The following is a 22385-nucleotide window of genomic DNA, read 5'->3' on the forward strand; positions in this document are numbered from 1 at the left end:
AACAAAAAGAAATATATGGGGTGACTCTATCGCAACCGCCCTTATCTTGGGTTGCTATTTCTGTTTTCTTTTAATCTTTTTCCAGGACGCAAAAGGCGATAGTGTGCTCTTTCGTCGTCTCGTTTTGGGGGTGAAGGAAAGACGCGCCTCTAGAGATGCGCAACGAACAAAATAAAGAAAAAAATGGTGTTCCTTCACGAATTTTTTGTGAACGATCTATCGAACGGATTTTTGTTCTGAAAACGGCTTTGGTATCAGGCGACCGAAGAGATCAGATGTTCTCATTGAGACAACTTCGTAGCTTTTATAATTGAAAAGTTAGAAAATTAATTACCGCTAATTAATTAACAAGGGGCGATGACAAAAATATTTTTGGATAGACCACACAACTGCTAAACACGTACAATTGGTTCCATTTGTGTCCAGCACCCCGTCTTTTTTTTTAGCCCCTGGCCCTTTTTCGGTGGGACACCCTGTATGCATATGACTCTAATATGTTTATAGAGAACAAGACGTTTGGAGGGCTGTTTCATAAGGCTACCGTTGTGCTTAATAAATTATCACAGTCGTTGTCACGGAACAAATTAGTGCCAAATTTAGCAAAATCTAACTATATTATCGTTCACCCCACCTGCGAAAACCTCTCATAGTTTTATTATATAAAATATGTAATGGAATACTGGTACACAAGAAAACTTGGCCATGAACATGGTCCGAATTCATGGCGATAATATGCCAGTCATTGCAGCAGTGATATGTAACGCCTAAAGGACATAATACAGCAAACATGGCTAGAACTAGCGTTCCGTGATTTTGTAGTTTCTTACCTTCCGAAAATTTCGGAGCGTCGTTTATTTTTTGCAGTTCGGTTCGGATTTCCCCATTCATCATCATTAATTTATCTGTTGTTGTTGCAGTTCAGTTAATTATCCGGAGAAACAACAATGGATGTGAAACGACATGCTCACAAAAGAAATAAGAGGGTGAGTTACAAAAACGCTTACTGTTACGCGCCGTGCGTCGGAGATTTCCTGCACACGTCAAGAGAACCTCAGGTACCCGACATTATCCGCAGTCCTACCCTGCGGCACGTGCAGCATGTCGCCACTCGAATAGACTGACATACCTTACGTGTAAATGTACTCCAATTACTATTTATGCCGCGGCAGGCCTTGCACACGACGACTAGAGACGGACCAGTTTTAGTCCGAGCGTGTGACGGGGGGGGGGGATGTTTATTGGGGGGAAAAAAGAAAGAAACGAAAGGGACGAAAGGTTAGTCAGGCGTAGGCCGACTTCCTAGTCCTTTAAGAAAAAAGAAAAAATAACACACACACACAAACAGGGTTCTGAATTTTACGCATTGGGGAACTGCGTAGGCTATAAAAACGGAGGACCTGCCATCCACGACGTAACCTTGAGAACACTGATTACGTGGTTCGCTCTGCGTGTTGCGGAGGCCACGCACTGCTGTACGCATCGCGTGAGGTTGCCTTTACTTTTTCTTTTAATGCCGTGTCAGCGTCGCGAAGCAACTGTGGCTATGAGCGGCGTACAGATGGAGAGAGGAGAGCAGGAAAGAGTGGGGGACAAGGGGGTTAGTATGCGCAGTAGTAGATGAGACAAACATATGCCAGGATTCGAACCCGTGTTACCTCCCATTCTCGGCGTGGAAGGCTATCATCCTAACGACTATGCCATGCGAGCTGATTCGGCAAGCTTATGCTGTCCAAAATTCAAACCATGATAGGGATCCCGCGGACCGATGGTGCAACGCACCTAGCGGACCATGCGGACGGCATCCTCGAAATGTTAGCGGAACTGCCCGACAACCTTAAAAAGAGGTCAACCGAATGGTTTTATGGCTCATTCGGATAACTAGGAACAACCAACATTTTCTATTTCGGGATAAAAGCAGAGAATACATCTAGGGTTTGTGGTTTGTTTTCGGCATTTATTTTCAACCCGTTTCGGGGGGTGTTTATCAGCATTTATATTGGGGACTATAAATCGGATTTTTTCGGCATCTATATTCCGCCCAAAAAATAAATGCCCGAATACGGGCATCTATTTATTTCGCATGAAGGAGAGCCTATTTTGCGGGCGAAGTAACAAGGAACCGAAAAGAAGTGAATTGATTCATGGTTTCATTAACTATGTCTTTTATTGCCTGTGCCAAACCAGCAAACAATGAGACTACCTCTTGTTATAATAGATGCAAGCGTACATCATCATGCTCGCATCTGTCATAGCGGCTCGCTCCTTGCGATTAATTACACGCAGTTTAGAGAACGCGCGCTCAACATTAGCGTTAGAAACAGGAATAGCCAGTATGCTTAAGGCGCACTGCGATAACAAAGGCCATGTGCTGGAACGGGTCGTCCAAAACTGAATAGGAGATATATCCACCTGAGGGGCAGGGCATGCAGCATATTCGAAAAACTCGCGCTTTATATCATCCATACGAGATTCATCAACAGAGCTGAGGTCATCCTCCTATAAGCGCTTACGCACAACAAAACAAGGGCACAGCCTGAAGATAATGCCACGCACGAGAAATAGTCGACAAAGGGAGATTCCAGGAGGTTTTCCCTTTGCGGTTCCAAGAATGTCAGGATACGAGAAATTCATATTTTTTCGGAATATTCCGAATCTGAAAAAAAAAAAAATCATTCGGGGGGTGTTTTCCGGCATTTTTCGGAAAATGCCGAAAACCACGAACCCTATACATAACCTAGCCGCGTCTAGTGAGAGTTTTGCGATATGAAAACTCGTAGTTCACTCTTACGAGAGGCGTTCTAGCTCGGATTCCGAATGCCAAATATCTGTAGCTCAACTGAACCCAAGGTAGAAACCAAAATGAAGCTTACGCGTGGCATGTTGACGAGAGGCTGCTGCAGGGAATGAGCATGCCAAGGTTTTCATTATCGCAAATTGCGGTCGTATTGTGGCGCTAAAGTGGGGGCCTTATCGGGAAATACGATAAGGAAGCGCCTGTCTCTCAAGATTAGCGAATGATGGGAGCGGATATGAATAGGCTAAAATACAGTTAGCAACAAGAAGGCGCGCATTCCGTACGCAGTATTCTCGTTTCACCCTCGGCGTTCCACATGACAACCCTTCATTGCATCATAAGTTATCACTGTACGAGGGTCACTGTTGGGAAAAGTAGTCCATTCAAGCAAAAGAACAGCAAACAAACAGCGTTTGAACGCCAAGTTCTTGCATTTTTTCAATTGTTTTTCTCGCCAAGCAGTATTATTTATGGTGGATTATCCTGGTCACGTTAGTTCACCACGCACTATCGGCAGTGCAGATTACTCGTGTAAACGCAACATGGCACCACATCGGTAATAATTCATAATAATTCAGGGCTTTACGTCGCGAGACGTCTGTGATCATGAGCGACGCCACAGTGGTCGGGTCAGTGGATGAATTTTGCCCACCCGACCGTATTTAACGTCCTTCGCGGAAGACTGCGTGTCTAAGCAACTTGTACCCTTCCACAAAGTTGTCACCTTCCTCGGCCGGGTTTGAACCAGCGATCTTGGGATCAGCAGGCAGACACACTACCGACTGAGCTACCGGGGCGGCCCACCACATCGGCAAACAGACTGCACGGCAATAAAATGACACCAACCTTCACACGTTTAATATTCGACAGCGACACAAACGCCATCGGGAGGGACTTTTGAAAGACTTCTTCTCATCGGGGACGACTCACTTCCGCCATACTCTCAACATCCTCTCATCAACTTGCACGAGACCTACGCCATTAATTGCGGAGCTACGTACTACGTGCGGGGTTATCAATGACAATGAAAGGGGTATGAAGGCCATTAAATTAACGTAACGGGATATTTTAACCTATGGAGAACAGTTTAAAGAAGGATTTTTTAGGCACAGAAACAACCTGCAAACTTGTATGTTTTATTCGACTTGGTTGCCTTCAAGAGCTTTCTTTCGAAAGGTCATAATGCAGATAAGTTTACATTTGTGCCTCGCTTTCTGTCCAGGTTTCTGTAAGACGACGATGTACGACGGACACCAAACACCCAATTAGAATTTCCAAGCTGTTGGGTGAAATCCGGACAGGTAGCCGCCAAAGATCAATAACGAAATAAGCCAACAAGAACTACATAAAGAAAAAGCCAGCAGACGGGGTTGTCATTCCAACTGAGATGAGTATCCCTGCCGGGCTGAAAAACGTCTGCTTTCGTCAACTACACGGGGAACTGTGCTCATGTCTACGCTTTTGTTAAGCATAAATAGTAGGATGCAAGCAAGCTGGTATACATTTCGTTGAGACGACGCGGTACACCAAGTGAACCTCTAAAACCCCGTAGGTAGTGCGCACTAGGAACGTAGGCAGAGAAGAAGTAGAACGGCGTACAAGGGCCCGCGAAAAAAAAGTTGGACACCCCTAATTTAAAACGATGGAGTCAAAGTCCTCCAAGCATTGCTGTAACAACCGACCCCGTACATCATCATGCGAGCTTCCGCTGTATTGATGTCACCTTTTGTTCTACTTCGTTGGCCCGGGAGGTTCACACTGGGTAGCTGATATGGACACCATGGGGAGTGACCACGTGCCCCTGGGCTGCGAGGGGCTCTGGGATGCGAGGCCCCCATAAGACCAAGAAGGTCACTAACTGGAAGGTGTCATCCGAAAACACCTCCAGCGCCTGAGTCGCAAAAGCTGGAAGTCATTCTGTTGCACTCTTTCCCCCTGTACACATACCGGAAGAATATGGCAGATTGTTAAGACTCTTAGTTGCCCTATTGAGCAAGATACTCCCTTCAGAGCTCTCGCGCTTCATTTGAAGATTTCAGAAATTACAGCTGGTGAAGAGTTCTGCTGTCTCCTCACACGGCCATCTTGTGCCTCTTCGACTGACGCCCACAAGCAATCCTTGTTGATGCTCTTAGTGGTGTTGATTTCGGCTGCATGGCTTGTGACCCTGTAATGGACCATGAGTTTACCATCAACGAGTTGCAGCCAGCAATCTCCCACTCTAGGAAAGGATCCTCACCTGGGGCCGACGGGATTACGTATTAGGCCATAGCCTCCCTAGGTGCTGCGTCGCTTGAAAAACTGCTGTGCTTTCTTAATGACTCCTGGAGAACTGGTGTCGAGCCTGACGTATGGAAAGCGGCTCGTGTTATCCCAGTTTTGAAGCAAGGGAAGTCACCAAGAGAGCTGACTTCATTTCGTCCCATTAGCCACACCAGCAGCGTGGGCAATGGAAAGACCAATATTGAACCGCCTTGACTGCTTTCTGGAGTCCCGGACGCTCCTACACCCGGTGTAGGCAGGTTTCAGGAGAGCTCGTTGAACAATTGACTGTGTCTTGAATGTGGTAACCCACGCGGAACAGGCTAGATCAGAAGGTCTACTAGCCGTGGCGGTTTTCCTTGATATTAAGCGAGCCTATGACACTACAAGCCACGGTCATGTACTCCATGGGCTTTTCTCCCTGAGCGTTACTATGCGAGCTCTCAGGTGGATAGCCAACTATCTAGGTGGTAGAACTGTCTTTGTGATGGCTTCGGATGGTGAAACGTTTCATCACAGCACAACAGCAGGTGTCCCACAGGGCGGGGTCCTTAGCCCACTCCTCTTCAATGTCGTTATGGCCGCTCTACCATCTCTCCTGCCAAGGGGCGTCAATATCAGCTTGTATGCTGATGATATATGCATATATGGACACCCGGCAAGCAGTGTGCCCTTGATGTTGTTGCCGCTTTCCTGGAAAACAGAGGCATGGACCTCTCTCAGGAGAAGACTGTATTTCTGCCGTTCACTCGCCGTCATTTGAAGAACTTTCAGCTTCATATAAGTGGGCATGTTGTGCGGCGTGTTACGCACCATAAGTATCTTGGTGTGGTTCTTGACCGCTGTCTGTCCTGGAGAGCGGAGCATGAAAGAATTGATGTTCTGAAGCTGGAACAACATAGAAGGGACAAATACATACAAGGCCTCAATTTGCCTAAGAAATTAACGATGAAAGATGAAAGTCACTGAAAAGGTTAGCCAGCTGTAGGACTCGAACCCACATATTCTGGATTACCGGTCCAGGGCTCTACCAATTGAGCTAAGCTAAGACGCCTTCTCAGCGACTTCCAGGGTGCGTCATCTGAAGGGACAAACGAGCCACTCTCTCTCACTCATCCTCCTTTCACTCTTACATTTTTGCTTACTCATGCACACATTCATACGACGGGGTCGACGCAGGCGGCAACTGTTGAACATGAAAGAATTGATGTTCTGAGGCTGGAACAACATAGAAGGTGCAAATACAAGGCCTCAATTTGCCTAAGAAATTAACGATTAATTCGTTTCGAGGTGGTTTAAAGTGGGATTCCATTTCATTCAGATTTAAATCGTGGCCAGATTTAAACTTTCACTAAACTCGCAGTGCAGAATTCTATTGACAGGTATCAGCTAGTCATGGCCTGCACATGTTGCTTTTCGTTATCGTTAATGAAATAGTGTATCATGCGCATAAGTAGTGGAATACACACGCTGGCTTTGAAGGACATTGCCAGAAACCATGCCGCTTAGTTGGTGAACAATCAGTGGACAAGTAATACCATTTGCCCTTGAACGTACCTTTCAATAATGAATTCCAGTGAAGCTCGCATGCATCATGGATGTTCCATGTTCAGGACAAAGTATGCAGAGAACATAAGCATCGCAGCATCAAGGAACATCCGAACAGCTTCAAAGGGTATCGCTCTGTTTCACGTCAAGAAAAAAGTGCTCTGACTGAAAATGTCACCACCTGAAACGACAATGTATGAACCTGAGCTTAATGGTTCCGGCAGCACATTGCCCAGGACTCAAGTAATATTAAATAGAAAAGGAGTTCTACTTAAAATCTAGAACCTCTATCCAAGTCTGCAAAAAGAAGAAAAAGTCACGTTAATCAGACGGTAACAATCATTTAGGCAAAGACAAAGCTTTGCTGCACTACAAGAATGACATGCAAATGAGACGCTGACTAATGCTGCGGAGTTGTGTATGGCGTAATTGTTATTACATTCGGTCTTTCGTTTTGTGTCAATTAGGAAAATACACAAACTTCTGAATATACCTACACTGCAGCGGGTTGTGGGTGCAGGATATAAGAACGCGCATGAGACGAGCCACAGCCTAGGGAATAAGAAGTCTGTGCTTATGTTGATTTTAACCAGCATGTTTTTTCGATACACATTCATGAGCACCGTGCTATTTAAGTAACAGTGAGTACAGGGTCAGTTACTTACCTTCGGTGGCGTAAGCACTGAAGAAGTTCAAGGGCCCAAGTACCAAGGCCTGGCAGAGAAAAGAAAAAAAGACCGATACGCGTCTGTCGCTGTCACCGCCATTGGAAATTTGAAAAGGAAAATAGGTCAACGGTCAACGGCACAGCCATGGTGTCCTCTAATGGGAGGATTTCGATGATAATACCCCTCTCTGTAACGCAAAGACCGCTGGGCGAATACGGACGTTCTACCCGTTTCTGAAGCATACGGACGAACGTGCTATAAAGATACAGATGATTACACCGTCAAAACACTGCTTTTCACACTGTTCCAGTGGAAACGGACGTTATGCACCGCTACGAAGCGGTCGAGCATCCGTCAGTTTTAACGGACAACCACTCGTAATAATAAATTTTTTAACAGTGTATGAGTAATGTCAAGTATCACGCCCCGTGGAGCCCTTGAGGTCAGTAGCGTGGGCATTTTGGGAGGGGTCCTATGGAAACTTTACACGGGGGAGCAAGATTTTCCACTTGTTTCCCTCTCCCGAACGCACTGCCAAAGGTACACACCACACAAAACGGCGCCGTCTGTGTGGTGGGTACTCTTTTGCGTTTGTCCTCGTCTCGTTTGGCGCTTTTAGTTATGAAGCAGCACCAACGGGCCCAGCATCCAGCTTTAACGAACGTCAATGAAGCACAGCAATAGCCAAATATCCCATTCCTGTTCCCGATGAAACGTGCCTCTAGCCCTCTACATAAGCAACTGACCGTGTATTCACACGAGCGCCTTTTCTGACTGCGCAGCGACTGAAGGAGGAGAACGAGGTATCAGCATTATCACGCAATCATCCAACCATTCGGTCGCGGGCGGAGCTTATCGCACAGCAGAATCTACGAAGCGCGCACGTTTTTATTGTATTGTTGGCGAGATATCAAAGAGCCTTGTGCAACATCACTGCGCTCAGCAGCTCCGTCCGTCAGAAAGAAGCACACGGATAGTTTGTTCGCGGGGCACAGAATCTGACGACTGACGCGCAGAAGGAGGACGGAGCGAAAAAGAAAGCCACCCTCTGTTGCCAATGTTACAAGCTCTATTATTTTTTATCTATTACACCAGGTAGAGCAACATCCGATCTTGTGGAAGCTTGCCGATGAGCAAAACCGAAATGTACCGAGGAAACATGCCATGTGGGAAAAGATCTCTCTTGAAATGGAAAAGAGACACCCGGATGTCGAAGCAACGGTAGATGTGTACATCAAAACACTTTTTGGGTCCCCATATTCACGGCGCAGTCGTTGTATCAGTTGTTGTTAATTAATAATAACGAGTTGGCAGCATTCGCGTTCCAAACCAAAAGGTATCGGCTCAGGACGCTAGCAGTTTGATTTAAAAACGAGAAATGTGTGAGCAGTATCGCACGCCGGGTAAGACAAAGGGGTGCAAAATTTTATCCCCAAGCCGGCCACTGTGGGGTCACGCATATTCATAGTTGTCTGGCATCATAAATTAACCATGTAATGGTATAATATTTTAGGGCTGTCATTACACAAGCCTACATGGCAGCACCCCGGGGTCATCATCACGTCATGCAGCGCATTCATGGGAGACCACTATGTGCATACATCGTGTTCTGACAAGCACCAACGAGAACGATCAGTTGTAATAAAGGGAGTCAGTTTTCCGCGGTTTCACTATTCTTACGTGTTTCCCATTCATCGCGGCCACACAGTTTGAGAACTGCCACGGCGCTTTAGAGCAACGTGCTTTACCCCTGGACAAAGCTATAGTGCTGAAGATGCAACACTTACGTGATGACGTCTCGCTTTGTCATGACATTATTTCATAATTAGTCACTAGGGCAGCTTCCTATATAACGCGATATGCAAAAAGTGCCAATTCGTGAATTTCGTTTTGATCCATAATTTTATATGTGTGTATGGGACGGGTGTAGGAAAAAAGGTCCCCGGAGAAAAGGTCCCCGGAGAAAAGGTCCCGTACGCCGATTCATCGAATGCCGTTTCATCGAATCGGTGGCCGCCGCTTTTTTCTTGTGGTAACGTATGAAATACGTAAAAGGCTCTCCTGACCTAACCTTGGTCGGTCTCCCCAACGTGTGAAATACGTAAAAGGCTCTGCTGACCTAACCTTGGTCAGGTGTCGATGAAACGGCGCTCGGTGAAATGGGCGGACACGCTATTCATACAAACACGAGGAAAAGATGTACATTCTGCCTTGGACAACATGGCCTGGTCATAGGTTTCGGATGACGCATGTCAAAGCTGGTCCACTAATTTCAGGATGACTCATGATGCTCTTCGTGGCAATGGCTAACACACCTCACGTGGCGGTGTCCTGCCGTTGGGATCTGGTTCAGCGGATAGAGCTAACAGCCAGAAGCGAACATACGTCCGATCCGAGAGATAACGCTAAAGTAAACAGTTTAAAAATAATACTTAGAAAAATCCAAAGTTAAAAATGCACTTTTAAATCTAAATCATGAAAATATGCATGGTGTCGAGTTCCTGGGTGCCGAAGTAGTGGTCGATACAATACATTTCCCTCTTTCCATGCTCGGTAGCTGAAAGTTCAATACGCTGCTCTTTTCTCTCTCTCTATCTCTCTCTCTCTTTCTTCTTCAACCACTTGCTACATCTCTGCGGAACTCGTTTAGTCAGTCCCATGGGTTTGGACCAGAATCTCGATTTAAGCGTTCAAGTACAAGACCATATCAACAATACAAAAATGACTTGAAAATTCGCGCTCTAATAATCACTGATTCGAGTTACGAGCGATAAAGTATGACTCCACGGGAGAGACTCCCGAGGGGACCTTTTCTCCGGGGACGTTTTCTCCGGGGACCTTTTTTCCGGGGACCTTTTCTCCGGTTCCCGTATGGGGTGGTAACGTACCCCCACCAAAAAAAGAGAAAAAGAAAAGGAAACAGATCATAAGGGTTGTTTCAGTGGGTGTGAACTCTGCCTCGCTATGCCACCGGTATACGCGATGAACGTTTCACTGGGAATGAGTAGTAGACACAAAAACATGGCCTGTCCAACGTCTGAAGCAATGGGACCAATGAAACGCAGGAATTGGAAGCTACCAAAGCTAGCCGGAAAAAAAAAGCAAGACGGATGGAGGATAGAGGATGAAGGGTGGAGATGCGTTGAGGGTGCATGAGTTCGTCGGGGAGAGCAAGTATTAGATGGGCCGTTGAGCAAGACCTCCCTCCTGCAGAAAGAGGACAAGGTTTCTTGCTTTAGCGGAACGTACAGCAGAGGGACCACCAGAGACACACACACAATTGACACAAAAAGGTGTACGCTCCACTTTGTCCTCCAATCAGAAGTGAGAGCCCTATCATTCACGGAAATGATTGGCGGTGAACCTGCTATGCGGTGAAGCTGTTTTTACTGTGTTCGAAAGGTGCGACCTTTACGCCACAGCCGTCTCTGCTTTACACCACACTCAACACCGTCAGACTGCTGCGGAGTCACGGTAAAAAACGACGACGCACAGCTTTCACAGTACTCTCTCCTACACTATTTCCCGCTCACTCTTATTTACGAACGTTTTATGCATTTAGAGGCATGTTTAAGCGCACATAATTCGAACGAACCTGTTGCAGACGGGGTACGGAAAGACGATGACTGGCTAGTATACTGTCCCGCATATTGGCCTCTATACTCTCCTTTTGCGCTTTGCTATGCGGAGCAGAATGTATTTAAAAGTGGCCGCATCGATGCTCAAAACCTTGCGGTAGACAAATGGGTCCTCGTGTCGTAGCTCCCGTAGAAGGCTATTTTGCAGACCGTACTCTTTCCTCAGCAACCATTCATTCGTCCATAGCTTCTTTAACCGCTTCTTTTCGTGGCAGCATTCACTATCGTCAATATGAGAAAAGCAAGAGCCACAAATTTTCGCTTTCTTTCGTCCATTGTGTACCAAGCGCCGTGCACATAAAATTAATGCTGCAACGTTCAACCGCAGCGCGAACGTAATCCCCAGCTTCCCCAGCATCTGAGCCCGACAGCACATCTGTGTAGGCGTTCCAAAAGGGCGTAGCCTCAGCGCCTTATCATTTACCCCTCTCGCTCCTTCAGTCGCTGCGCCGTCAGAAAACACGCTCGTGTGAATACACGGTGACACTCGCTAAAAGCAGACGACACAGACCAAAGTGCAGACAAACAGAACGTTCACCCGTTATCGTCTGCCAAGGGAAACTTCCTAGTGCAGTGGTATTTTGACGCGCTCGTTTCTAATTCGTTTTGTAAATAGAACTCTAATTGCACTTGTACAAAATATGGCATCTGCACCTTTGATCCGTTATACAAACTATCATAACTAGAGCGCGGGTTTTTATGCCAGATGCATGTTTCCTTTTCTTTCTTTTTTTTTTTTTGTTCTCAATATGGCTTCGTATCTGGGCGAGGAAAAAACTATTCTGGCCGTCGTTTGGGACAGATTAGAAGGGTTCTATGGTGCATATTGCCACGTATCGTCTTTGGGGCGACCACACGCAACAACAACAACAGGCAACGAGGCGTCGAACGATGGGCTGGGGCCCGCGACACGTCGCGCTACATGGCAAGCGATCCTTCTGGAAGCATCTGCTCCTTCGCCCACACCCAAGCAGCACAATGTACTGAAAGTCGAGTGCAATAGGGGTGGACAAGTAGGTGGAAGGCCTTGAACAGATTCGTGAAACTAAAGAACATTGATAAGACACATACCGTCCACCCCTATTGCACTCGACTTTCAGTACATTGTGCTGCTTGGGCATCAGTCTCAAGCACGGGCTGACGACCTTGGAGAGGCTTCTGTATTTCCTCCTCTCCACTGACGCGCGTTTTCTACAATGTTCACCGCTGTGTATAAAAGCTTGTGAGCTCCCAGACGGAGCATTATTATTCTTTATCTTGGTTCTGTCTAAGAGCTACCGCTCTTGTGCTAGCGAACTAAGCAACTAGAATAAAGCGTTCGCCGATTATTCGCCGTCTCGCTCGTCTGTTTTCATCCGTGACAATATAAAGAAATGCATGTTTTGCATGTTCTCGCATATTCCGCATGAAAATGCACACATAGTGCTCATTCTGCCATATTTCCAGGTGGTGAGGTGCAAAGGCTTTTTCTTCTTTTTAATTAGGGTTTCACTGGCTTTCGGAAGATTGTGGGACTTGTTTCGCGACCAGACTGCTGGCCGGCATCAGCCCCATCTCATCATCATTTCTTTATGTGTGTGTGCGTTCTCGTGAAATTCGGTCAGAATAGAATATCTTCGATATTTCGGTGGGATGTGGTGTTCAGCCCCCAACCTGGCTGTTCCACGGCGCGAAATACTACGCAGAGATGTTCGATATTTCTTCTTACAGCGGTGCTCAAGGCTTGCGCCTTCACATGGCGTCGGAGTGCGTTTGCTGCGCATGCATAGCCTGTGAGTCGCACTTCGCACTCCCTTTACCGTTACGAGGACAGACGGGCGGCGTTCGCATATCAATCTGCGCTGCAGTGCTGTGCCGAAAGCAAAGCCTTCAGCTGCATGGTTTATATCTGTGGCGCGAGCTTTCTTTGTTGTGTGCTCTTGAACAATGGCGGCTTTATTAAATGCGGTAGTATTTCTTTAACGTACTTTTGAGGCCTCGGTGTAGCCTCGTCGCCTCACGCTTCTTGGAGACTGAGTGGGGCCCCCCTCACTCCCGCGATGGACACTCTCCCCACGTTTGTTTCTTTATCGCGCCATCTCGGCTGAAAAGCAACGTTTCGGCGGACGCCCTGGCTCAGTACGGAGATTTAGCAGATTGGAAGGACTCCACGACAAAGGTTCTGAGAACATGATAAGCCAAACATCTGATCCACTTGAAGTGATTCCTATCAGAAGACAGCAACGACCGCGCAGCAACGAGAAACTCGCCGCCACTGGGCACCAAGTTATACCACCGCCACACGGGCACGAAAAAAGGCATTAAGTGCTCAGTGGCTTCGGTCTTAATGTCATTCGTGCGGTGCCATACGGAGATGTTTAATGAAATTTGTCTGAATGACAGACTCTTGAGATCGCCACGACTCATTTCTGCCGATGAAATGCCTATACTCTCGCTCCCATTGTCTGCGAAGAGTAACAATACGCCTTATTCATAAGTGCTGCCATCTCGTGGCGGCGGCTGGCTGCGGCGCCCTGTTTGAGTATTCGAGCGGTCGTGCTATGTGCGATTTCCTGTAACGGGACGAGCTGGAGAGTTGTGAAACTTGCGATTCAAGCTTTTTAGCATGGCAGGCGAGCAGGAAGAATGCACAGCCGAGCTCACGAAGCTAACGTTTTACGAACGTTTCTTTCAGACAACTTCGTTATTGTCTTGTACAACGAGCAAACCGCATCGGATAAGCACGCTCGGCGTAGCTGCAACTTCGTGACTGAATCTCACGCCGAACTGCGGAATTTTGGGGACTCTGTCGCTTTTGTACATATGAATACTCAACTACCTGCCCGAAGTTTACAGAAGGGTGTTCTGATGCGGTGTGTTACGCAGTTACGTAGCGGGTCCCTATACGCACGTTTCTGCAGCATGGAGTGGCGATGGATGATCTTACTACAGGACTCTCTGCTTAGCTGCTGGTCCTGTTCAGTAACTCAATAAAAAAGCGTTTGAGCGCCTGTGACTAGACACATTTTGTGTACCTTCAGTAAAATATCAGATGCACTTTCATACTCGCACATGTAGTTGTTTGGTATACATACTTTTTTACATGGAAGTCATGGGGAGCTGTCTGTTCACACAAAGAAAGAGGAAGAGCCCCTTTCTTGGGGACACAGAAAACCAGACTTTCTGTCACGATTTGACGATTTCCTCGCATCGTATGCCATTTTCTTTGTGATGCAAAGGCAACGGCGCATCAGAAGGAGCACATTGCTTTTGCTCTGAAATCTGATGTGTCGTACTTGGTTATCTGCTTGGTACATAGCTCCTTTTTAAAAGCAATTATAGCAGCAATGTCCCAAACGGACATGCATCACTAAGAGAGACAGTGCACAAAGCTCATTTTCCCAATCATCTTCTAAATGCTGGCCTGGCAGCACGCTTCCACTGGAAATTCAACACTCCTGCACATAAATGAAGTCCTCTGTAGCTCGCGTTTAGTATAGACCTATACTTACAGGGCGGCGATAGGGGATGGGGGGGGGGGGAGTAAGGCGACCGCCTTAGGCCCCGCGCTTGCATAGGCCCCGCGCACGAAGCCCTCAACCAGGGATTACTTTTTTTTTTTAAATATCAAGTACGCACTTAATCGTGTGAAACAGGCCCCGCGATGTGCCTTTGCCCCAGGCCCCGCACACCCGTAGCACCGGCCCTGCCTACTTATGAAAGAAGCTGTCGTCCCGTGGCAAGCCAAACAACCTCAATCTGACCATGTTCTGACCGTGAACGTGTCACGTGCCTTTTTAATTATTTTAGAGGCAATAATAGCGAACTGAGGATTTAGCTTACCGGTATTCGATCCAATATTGCCCTTTTGGGTGCAGAGTGGCACAAGCAGTAATGGGGAGTTGCCGGTCAACCTTCCGGGATGCCGCGTTGTTGGTGATAGGCGATGTGGCGAAAACCGAAACCGCCGGCAGCTATACTCAAACATGGCGCGTAAACGTAGTCTTCGTCTCCGTACATAGATGGCGCGCACTTATGCATGAGGCGTATTTTACAGTTGCCTAAAATCACTTTGTACCATGCACATTAAGATTATTTATAATTTTATGCAACACGAGTATTCTTTTATGAATGAAGAGCTGGAGTGGGAAATTTTCACCGACAAAATCAAAAGAGCGCAAAACGGCGCCAAAAGGACGGCATTGACGTCATGACATTTAATGTCATTGCAAACTGACGTGTGGCGCGGCCTCTGTGGATAATGCCACTCAGGACCCTAATGGCATTACACGATAAGGTCATTTGTTCTGCTCGTGTGGCACAGATATAATAGTGAATTTTGGTATGTCGTACGCTGTCGCCTTTGCGTACGTAAGGGATAGCGTGGTGGTTCTGCGCAATGCGCAAACCTCTGTTTATGTATTGCGCGTGCAGAGAACCACCAACACTATCGCTTACGTACGCTAAGGCGATAGCGTACTATACAGGGTGTTTCACCTAAAGTGACAAAAAAATTCTGGCGACGTACTCGCCGGAGATTGCGGGACTTTCGGCAGTTACCTTCTGGGAACTTTTGCCGCCACTTAGGAAGGCTTTGGACAATTTTTGATTGAGGGAAATTTATTTTTTTCAATTGAACATTGAAAATTGCCTAGCGAACTTCACTTTTGCTTTTACAGAAATATGAAGACCTCCACGGATAACCACAGTCCCAACAAAAATTATGCACAGTATCGCAACAGAGATAGTCTTAAAAAAACTAGTAAAAATTCGGCTTTAGCCCCACCTGCTTGACTGTCGCAAAGAGCGCACGGAAATTGCGAATCGAATCGAATATCGAATCGAATGGGGAAAAAAATTCCGAATACCGAATCGAATATCGAATATTCGTGCAAAATTTACAATATGTGACTTTCACACTAAAAGTTTCCATTTTGTAGCCCATGGCTTTAGTGTAATTTTTCTGGCATTAACTGTCACAAGAGAGACATGCAATTCATCTGTTTAAAGCCCCTAATCTTTAATTTTACATGAGAGTGCTTCCTGCTTTCCAGGTGAGCCTATACTTACTGGAGTGGTTACCTTCATTTCAAAATTTTATGCCAGGCAGTAGCACGTTATACGGATGAGGCTGTAATTGTTTCAGACAACCACAGGCCATTTGTGAAACAAACGAATTGGCATCCTGCCTCAGCTTTGCCATGAACACCTTTTAGTTTCTTTGCACTCGCCCTAGGAAGTTGCACTGCTGAAATTTTAGACGTAAATGACATCTTTAAGACACCCTTCTTGTTCGTGGGCTGTAGGCATTATTCGAGAGTCCTAACTTTTTAAAGGCAACCTCACAGACATCAAATCAAAGTCCCTCATCGGCACCGCTAAACTGCATGTGGGAGGGGCGCAACCCCTTCCACTGACGATGTCTACAAAACTAACTTTGGATAACGTTATCTTAAACTAAACACCGTCCCGCCTGTGTTGGTCCTGCAGCAAGCGCAATTTCGTAAAACAGGCTTCACCTCATGCACGGAAGCATCAGGTGAAGCCCACTTTCGGGTTGTGTCGTTCATATTCGTGGAAGAGTCGAATATTAGAAAAATCGAATATTGAATATTCCATTCGCGAATCGAATAGTTCGAGCATTTGATATTTGATTCGAATTCAAGAATTCAAATGTTCGCACACCCCTAGTAATTTTTACTATTTTTTTCGACATTTCTGTCGCGATACTATGCATAGTTTCTGTTGGGTCTGCGCTCTGCGGTCATCCGTGGAGGACTTCATATTTCTGTAAAAACAAGTGAGGTTCGCTTGGCAATTTTCAAAGTTCAATTTAAAAGATAAATTTCCCGCAATGAAAAATTGTCCAAAGTCTTCCTTAAGGCTTTGGCAAATGTTTCCAGGAGGTAATTGCCGAAAGTCCCACAATCCTCCGGCGAGTACATCGCCAGTTAGAATTTTTGATCACTTTAGGTGAAACACCCTGTATACTAAAACTCACTATCTACTCTGGCGCTACCTGCGCTAATTGATGAAAGCTCACCCTTCCTATCGCTTGGCGCAATCTAATCTCCAATTACCTTTTTAAATTTTGTTATCCTGACGCAATCTAATGAACGCGCTTCAAATTGACAAAAAAAGAAGAAAAGAAAAAAAAAAAAACGAGCGAAGCGAATGCGAACGACAGAACGTCCTCGGACGCCATCTACCAAGGTGGGCAGACAACGTCCATATTTCTCAGCGTATGACGCGGGTTTCTTATCCTAATGGTTTTTCTTTAATGCCTGCGCACCGGACAGCCAGTAGACCTGCGACGCAACCCACTTGGACCACGCAACGCTCATCAGATGGCACGGCGGGGAATGCTTTTTTGGCCCAAAGCCTATATCATAACCGATTGTTATCTCATCTCTGTCTCGCCTCAACAACATCAGCCTAGGCTTCGAAAGAGAATCACCCGAAAGGAAAACCCTTCCAGCTGGTGGGAACACAAAGTGAGATGACGAAACACACACACACACACACACACACACACACAAAACTGCATACTTTTTCACACACGAACATATTAAGAGACGCAACTATCTCTTGCTGATTTAAAAGAGATGACAACAAGCAGACGACATGGACTGATAGGCAGACAGTAGTGCAGAAGAAAGGAAAATGACTCAGAGACTTACGTCATGTTCGTACACCCGAGCAGGATTGCCCGATGTTGGCATGACGGTGACCTGCTCGCGTCGAAACGTCCAGACTTAGTAAGCGATGACCTTTGTACGGGGATTACCAAATTCTCACAGCCAATCAGAGTTGTCTTTCACGTCAGCCGTTGAAGCGCACGATTTATGCATACACAGCCCAAAGCGTGTAATGCAAACAGAATATAAAAAGCACGATCCAGGTGCTCCGACCTCTGCTGCCAAACTGCTCCCGGGAGCGAACGTCACACGTCAGCTTTCTTCGCGTCGGTTGACGTCAACGAGCAGGAAGTCTGATCGTCGAGGACAGGCGTTCTCGTCGAAAAACTCCCGCGGAATCACGAGATCGAGGAAGAAGGCGATCGCAGATCAGCGCTCGCACTCGGCGCCCGCAAACGACATCGTACATCTCGGATCTGGGTGGGAGATGTACGCCGGCGTGCAGAAGTCTAAACAGTGCGGACTGTCGCAACTGTGTGTGTGTGTGTGTTTTTTTTTTTAGTACGGGTATTGTGAAAACGGCACCCCCTTACCACCAATCAACTCTGGAGACACTGGCCCTTTTATAAAGGATAAATTCTGTTGCTATGTTTTGCTCGTGATGACACCTTTGCCAAGAGGGCAGAAATAGCGTCGTTAGAGGGGGAGCGGTTTTGGCCTACCTGAAGAAAGGCCCATCTGTTCAACTGATACAGTTTGTTGAGAAAGAAGTAGAGGGTAGACAAAATATAGACCAGGATTTTAGCTACGAACCGGCGTGAACGTGACTTTCCTTTACTCTCGACACAGTGCTCCACCTGCATGCACGGGCCGCGTGAAGACTGGATAGCGCTCAACGAACAACAGACATTTATCTGGACGGCACAGCACTGTGGTTGAGTGAACGAACAACTGAGGCAAGCAAAATGTCCCGCTGAACAAGAGTTCTAGTGCAAATGAAGCAAAAGGGCTACAGTGTGTACGCGTTGCAGACTCACCGCAGCGCTTGAAAGACGTCGTGAATTGATAACCTCTGCCATGTTGATGACCAGTGCTTTAGGTATTCACAGGCGTAAAACTGTGGTGCAGTGGTTATATTAAAGGGTTAACGTTTCCCGCATCCAGCAACACATATTTTTTTTAGTCCGAGGGTTACTTCATTGCATGCGCTGTTCAGGTTCCACCGTTGAACTGCAACTACACAAAGTTCCAGCATGCACAGCAGTAGCTTACCCAGAATTTCGTCTCTGGGGGTTTGTCGGGCTCCGCAGGGGGGGGGGGGGGGAAGGGGGTGACGTCACTACTCCTATGTATTTTATGCTCTTTGAAGAAATATTGCATCTCCCAGATTTTGGGGGTGTAGGGGTGTTTGCATAAATCACTGCTGCACAGCATGAACAAGTTTTGGTAGGCAACGCCGAAAATACATCTATGAAAACCTTACTTACGCCGCGTAGCAAAGTAGCGAGCGTTTTAAGGGGGCGCAACACCCTCCTGCCCCAATGGCATTCCTCGTGCATTTTTCAAACCGCATAACTTCGCAAGGAATTGCTCAATTTGCATCAAATAAGTATTGAATGGAATATCTTAATGAGTCCTAGTACTTAATGGTGCCAGAAATGTATCTTTTATTTTGGAAATTTTCCCGCAGACGTTAGAAATTGCGTTTCGTGCTTCCTTCAATTTTGTTGGCCGGTCACAAAATAAATAAACTTGAAGTGAGAATTTTAATCCCATTAAGTACTAGAAAAATCTGTCTAAAATCGATATGTTCCGGAATATTTTGTTTACGTCGAAGCGTAGAATTGCTACACGGATTCTTGCGAGCAGTGGTTGTTAGCCGATGCTGACCCGCTGGGATTTTGGCAGTGCGCGGTGGTGCCATCTGTCTCCATGCCACATAAAGCTGCGCAAATGGGAAAAACTGGATAAATTGCCACAATATATCTTTTGACATGTGATAATAAACGCAGCATGGACGCGTATAGCTGTCGCTCGTTATCTCGGTATCCTCCTTTCCGTGGTTGTGCTGTGCCTCGACAGTCACGATTTTTCGCAATGGGTAGCAGGATACCTGCCTGCGGAAAACGGAAGAGACGCAAAGAACATGCCCTGAGCTTCTACAAGAGGAGGCATCTGGATAATTTTCAGTAGTACCAGATTCTCACGAATCAAGCAATCTTTCATCGAGCGCTTGCCCAAACGACAGTACGCAAGATGTGTCTCCAGGAACGTCCGGAAATGGACCCTGTGTTGTTGAAGAGATTTGTGGACTTTGCGCACTTGTTCAACAGATTTCAAGCGCTGCAAATCCATAGTCCGTTATAGAGCCCTGCACGGGCCGACTTTTCCGGGCCCGACCCGTCCCGGGAGCATCGGAAAACGGACCTTCATGTTTTTATGCGGCCCGGTCCAGCTCGGCCCGGTGACTCAGCCAGTAGATAGCGGCCTAGTGTTTCCAGCCGTGACGTACGAGTTTCTAGCGCTTATCAAACAAATTATAAGTGAATTTATAAGAAGAGAAGACACGACCACAAACATACAAGAACTGTCGGTTTGACGCCACAACAGCACGAAACCAAATTAAATCCAGGATGCACGCGGCCAAGCGCGTTACCGTTACACTACCAAGTTTTTGTGGATGTAGCGGATGCCGTCGACAAACTCCTCTGAATCCTTACCCCCCTCTCACCAAGCTTTGCGAACGTGTTTGTGAAATACGTGAGGAGTCAGGTGCAATGTAAAGTGGCTTTGAGAATGTTATAGAGGGTCGAATCATACGCGTAGTGCAGTGTCCCTTGCTTGTTTTTGCAAATAATATGCACAGGAATGACACAAGCACGTGATGATATGGACTAATACTCCTCTATTGCGTGCAATTAGCTGCGTGACCCGGTCGAGCATTACGCTCGGAAACATGGTCGGCGTGGGCCTGGCCCGGCCCGGAGCACACAGCCAATAACAAGCCCGGCCCAGCCCGCGGGCCGGGTCGTGCCCGGACCGGGTCGGCAGCCCGGGCCGGTGCAGGGCTCTAGCTCTTACCCCTGTTACACGGGCAGTTTTAAACGCGGTTAAGCTAACCGAGGTTACGTATGTAACTACGGTTTGCCGCAGCACGGCGAACGCAACCGCAGTTACCCGATCAGCCGCGGTTAGAGTAAACCTACCTTGGCAAGCACTTTGTTGGCACACGGCACTCACTTGGCACACGCACGTTTGTGCTGGGTAACCGACAATATGGCAGTATCCGTGTCGACCGTGTGTGAATCCGGTGAGTCTTCTTCCCAAAATCATAGGAATTAACATGTCGCAACGACAGAAGCATTGATACGCATTTGGGAAGATAAGTTATCGGCGCTATACGCTCCAACACATAAAACACGTAATCACACTCGAATGGAAGGCCAGTTGAATGCTGGACTACCTCCCGGTAAAGGGCCGTACGTCGTCCTGATCTGCGCTGTCGTGCAAAGCCTTGCTCTGCGCCATCGTTTTTCAAAGGGGTTGGGACAGATCATCCCAGGTTACGCCAGCTAAACGTAAAGACGGTTCTTTGTGCCGGTGTGAACCTGCATTGAAAGTTTCACAAAGAAGAGGGCAATAGAAGTGGAGAAAATGAGCACCGCGAATACCGAAACTCGCGCGACTCTGACATCACAGCCCTCGCCGCCCCCAGTGACGCAACGCACGAGAACGGCTACGGCTACCAATGGGAATGGACACAACTCTGAACTCTGTGACGTCTGCGCTGTGCTCGGGAGTGTGTTCGAAGGCTTGTTTCTCGCTAAGTACGAGACGTAGATAATTATTTTTTCTTCAGTATTCTGGCGTGCAGCACAATGCGCCCAAGATATAATGAACCACATCTATGAAAGTGCCCCAACCCCTTTAAGGAAATAACATTGGACCTGTCGGTACAAGTTCATGTTAAAAGTGATAAAAGGCAGACATAATGACAAGCGTTTGTGTCATTTTGTGCGGGCTTTTATCACTAATAATGTCGTTTTTCACGCTGTGTTGCAACGCCCGCACGTCTACTTTCAGTGCACCACATTAACTCGCAAAATTAAGGATGCACAAACAAAAATATGACGCAGACAATAACACTGAGGATCCTGTAAGAACAGGCAGCAAACATCGTCAATCAGTTGCGAGCTAACAACAAAGTCAATTGAGGAAGACGGCATTAAATGCACGAGGTAAGGAAACCACCAGAAAACCACGTGACCTTCGTCAACGGTCTGACTGATTTGTATGTAACAGGAGCGAACCGTGGTTCACGGTAACTGCGGTTTGATCGGCTAACTGCTGTTAAGCGTAACAGCGGTTAAAGCTGCCCGTGTAACAGGGCGAACGCGGCCTACATGGCGAACGCAACGTTCGCCAAGTATCAAGACCAGCTGACAAATGGCATTCAACAGGCAGCGTGGATGATAATGGAACAGGCGGCGAAGGAAGAAGCTGAGATTGCACGGCAGGAAAGCGATGTTGACGGGGACGGGTACCCACTTATCCCGGTCGTCGCGGATGGGTAATGGGCCAAGCGATCGTATAAGACAAAATGCGATTTCCTTTCGGACGTGGTAAGTTCTTTTGTGTGCTTCTGTTTCCTTTATGTAGCGGTTCCTTCGTTGTCTCCTGTGGGGTGTCATTGTGGGCTTCCCCCCAAATTAGGCTATGTGCCTTGTTGTTGTTGCGTTTCGTCGTCACCTGCACTCTTAGAAAAAAGGTCGAAAAAATGTAGTAATGGCTGCAGTTACCACCGCTTTTCTCCCATTACTACCTTTCACCCGTGGTTACTACCAGTTTTCACACCTCG

The 22385-nt window shown here is 47.0% G+C and overlaps 1 protein-coding gene across 2 annotated transcripts in view; it reads right to left on the minus strand.

The window, feature by feature from the left end:
- Positions 1-17992, minus strand: part of LOC135378466 (cytosolic purine 5'-nucleotidase-like) — a 41234-nt gene extending 23242 nt beyond the window's left edge. Inside the window, exon 1 of one of the 2 annotated variants that reach the window (XM_064611519.1) lies at positions 17570-17992. In XM_064611519.1, the coding sequence (XP_064467589.1) occupies positions 17570-17611 (42 nt within the window). In that variant the 5' untranslated portion in view covers positions 17612-17992. Of the gene's footprint in view, positions 1-4517; positions 4572-17569 lie in introns of those variants that run through there. The other variant, XM_064611520.1, reaches the window with a different exon arrangement.
- Positions 17993-22385: the final 4393 nt, after the last annotated feature.

This window comes from Ornithodoros turicata, chromosome 1, assembly GCF_037126465.1.
Source record: "Ornithodoros turicata isolate Travis chromosome 1, ASM3712646v1, whole genome shotgun sequence".
NCBI lineage: Eukaryota > Metazoa > Arthropoda > Arachnida > Ixodida > Argasidae > Ornithodoros > Ornithodoros turicata.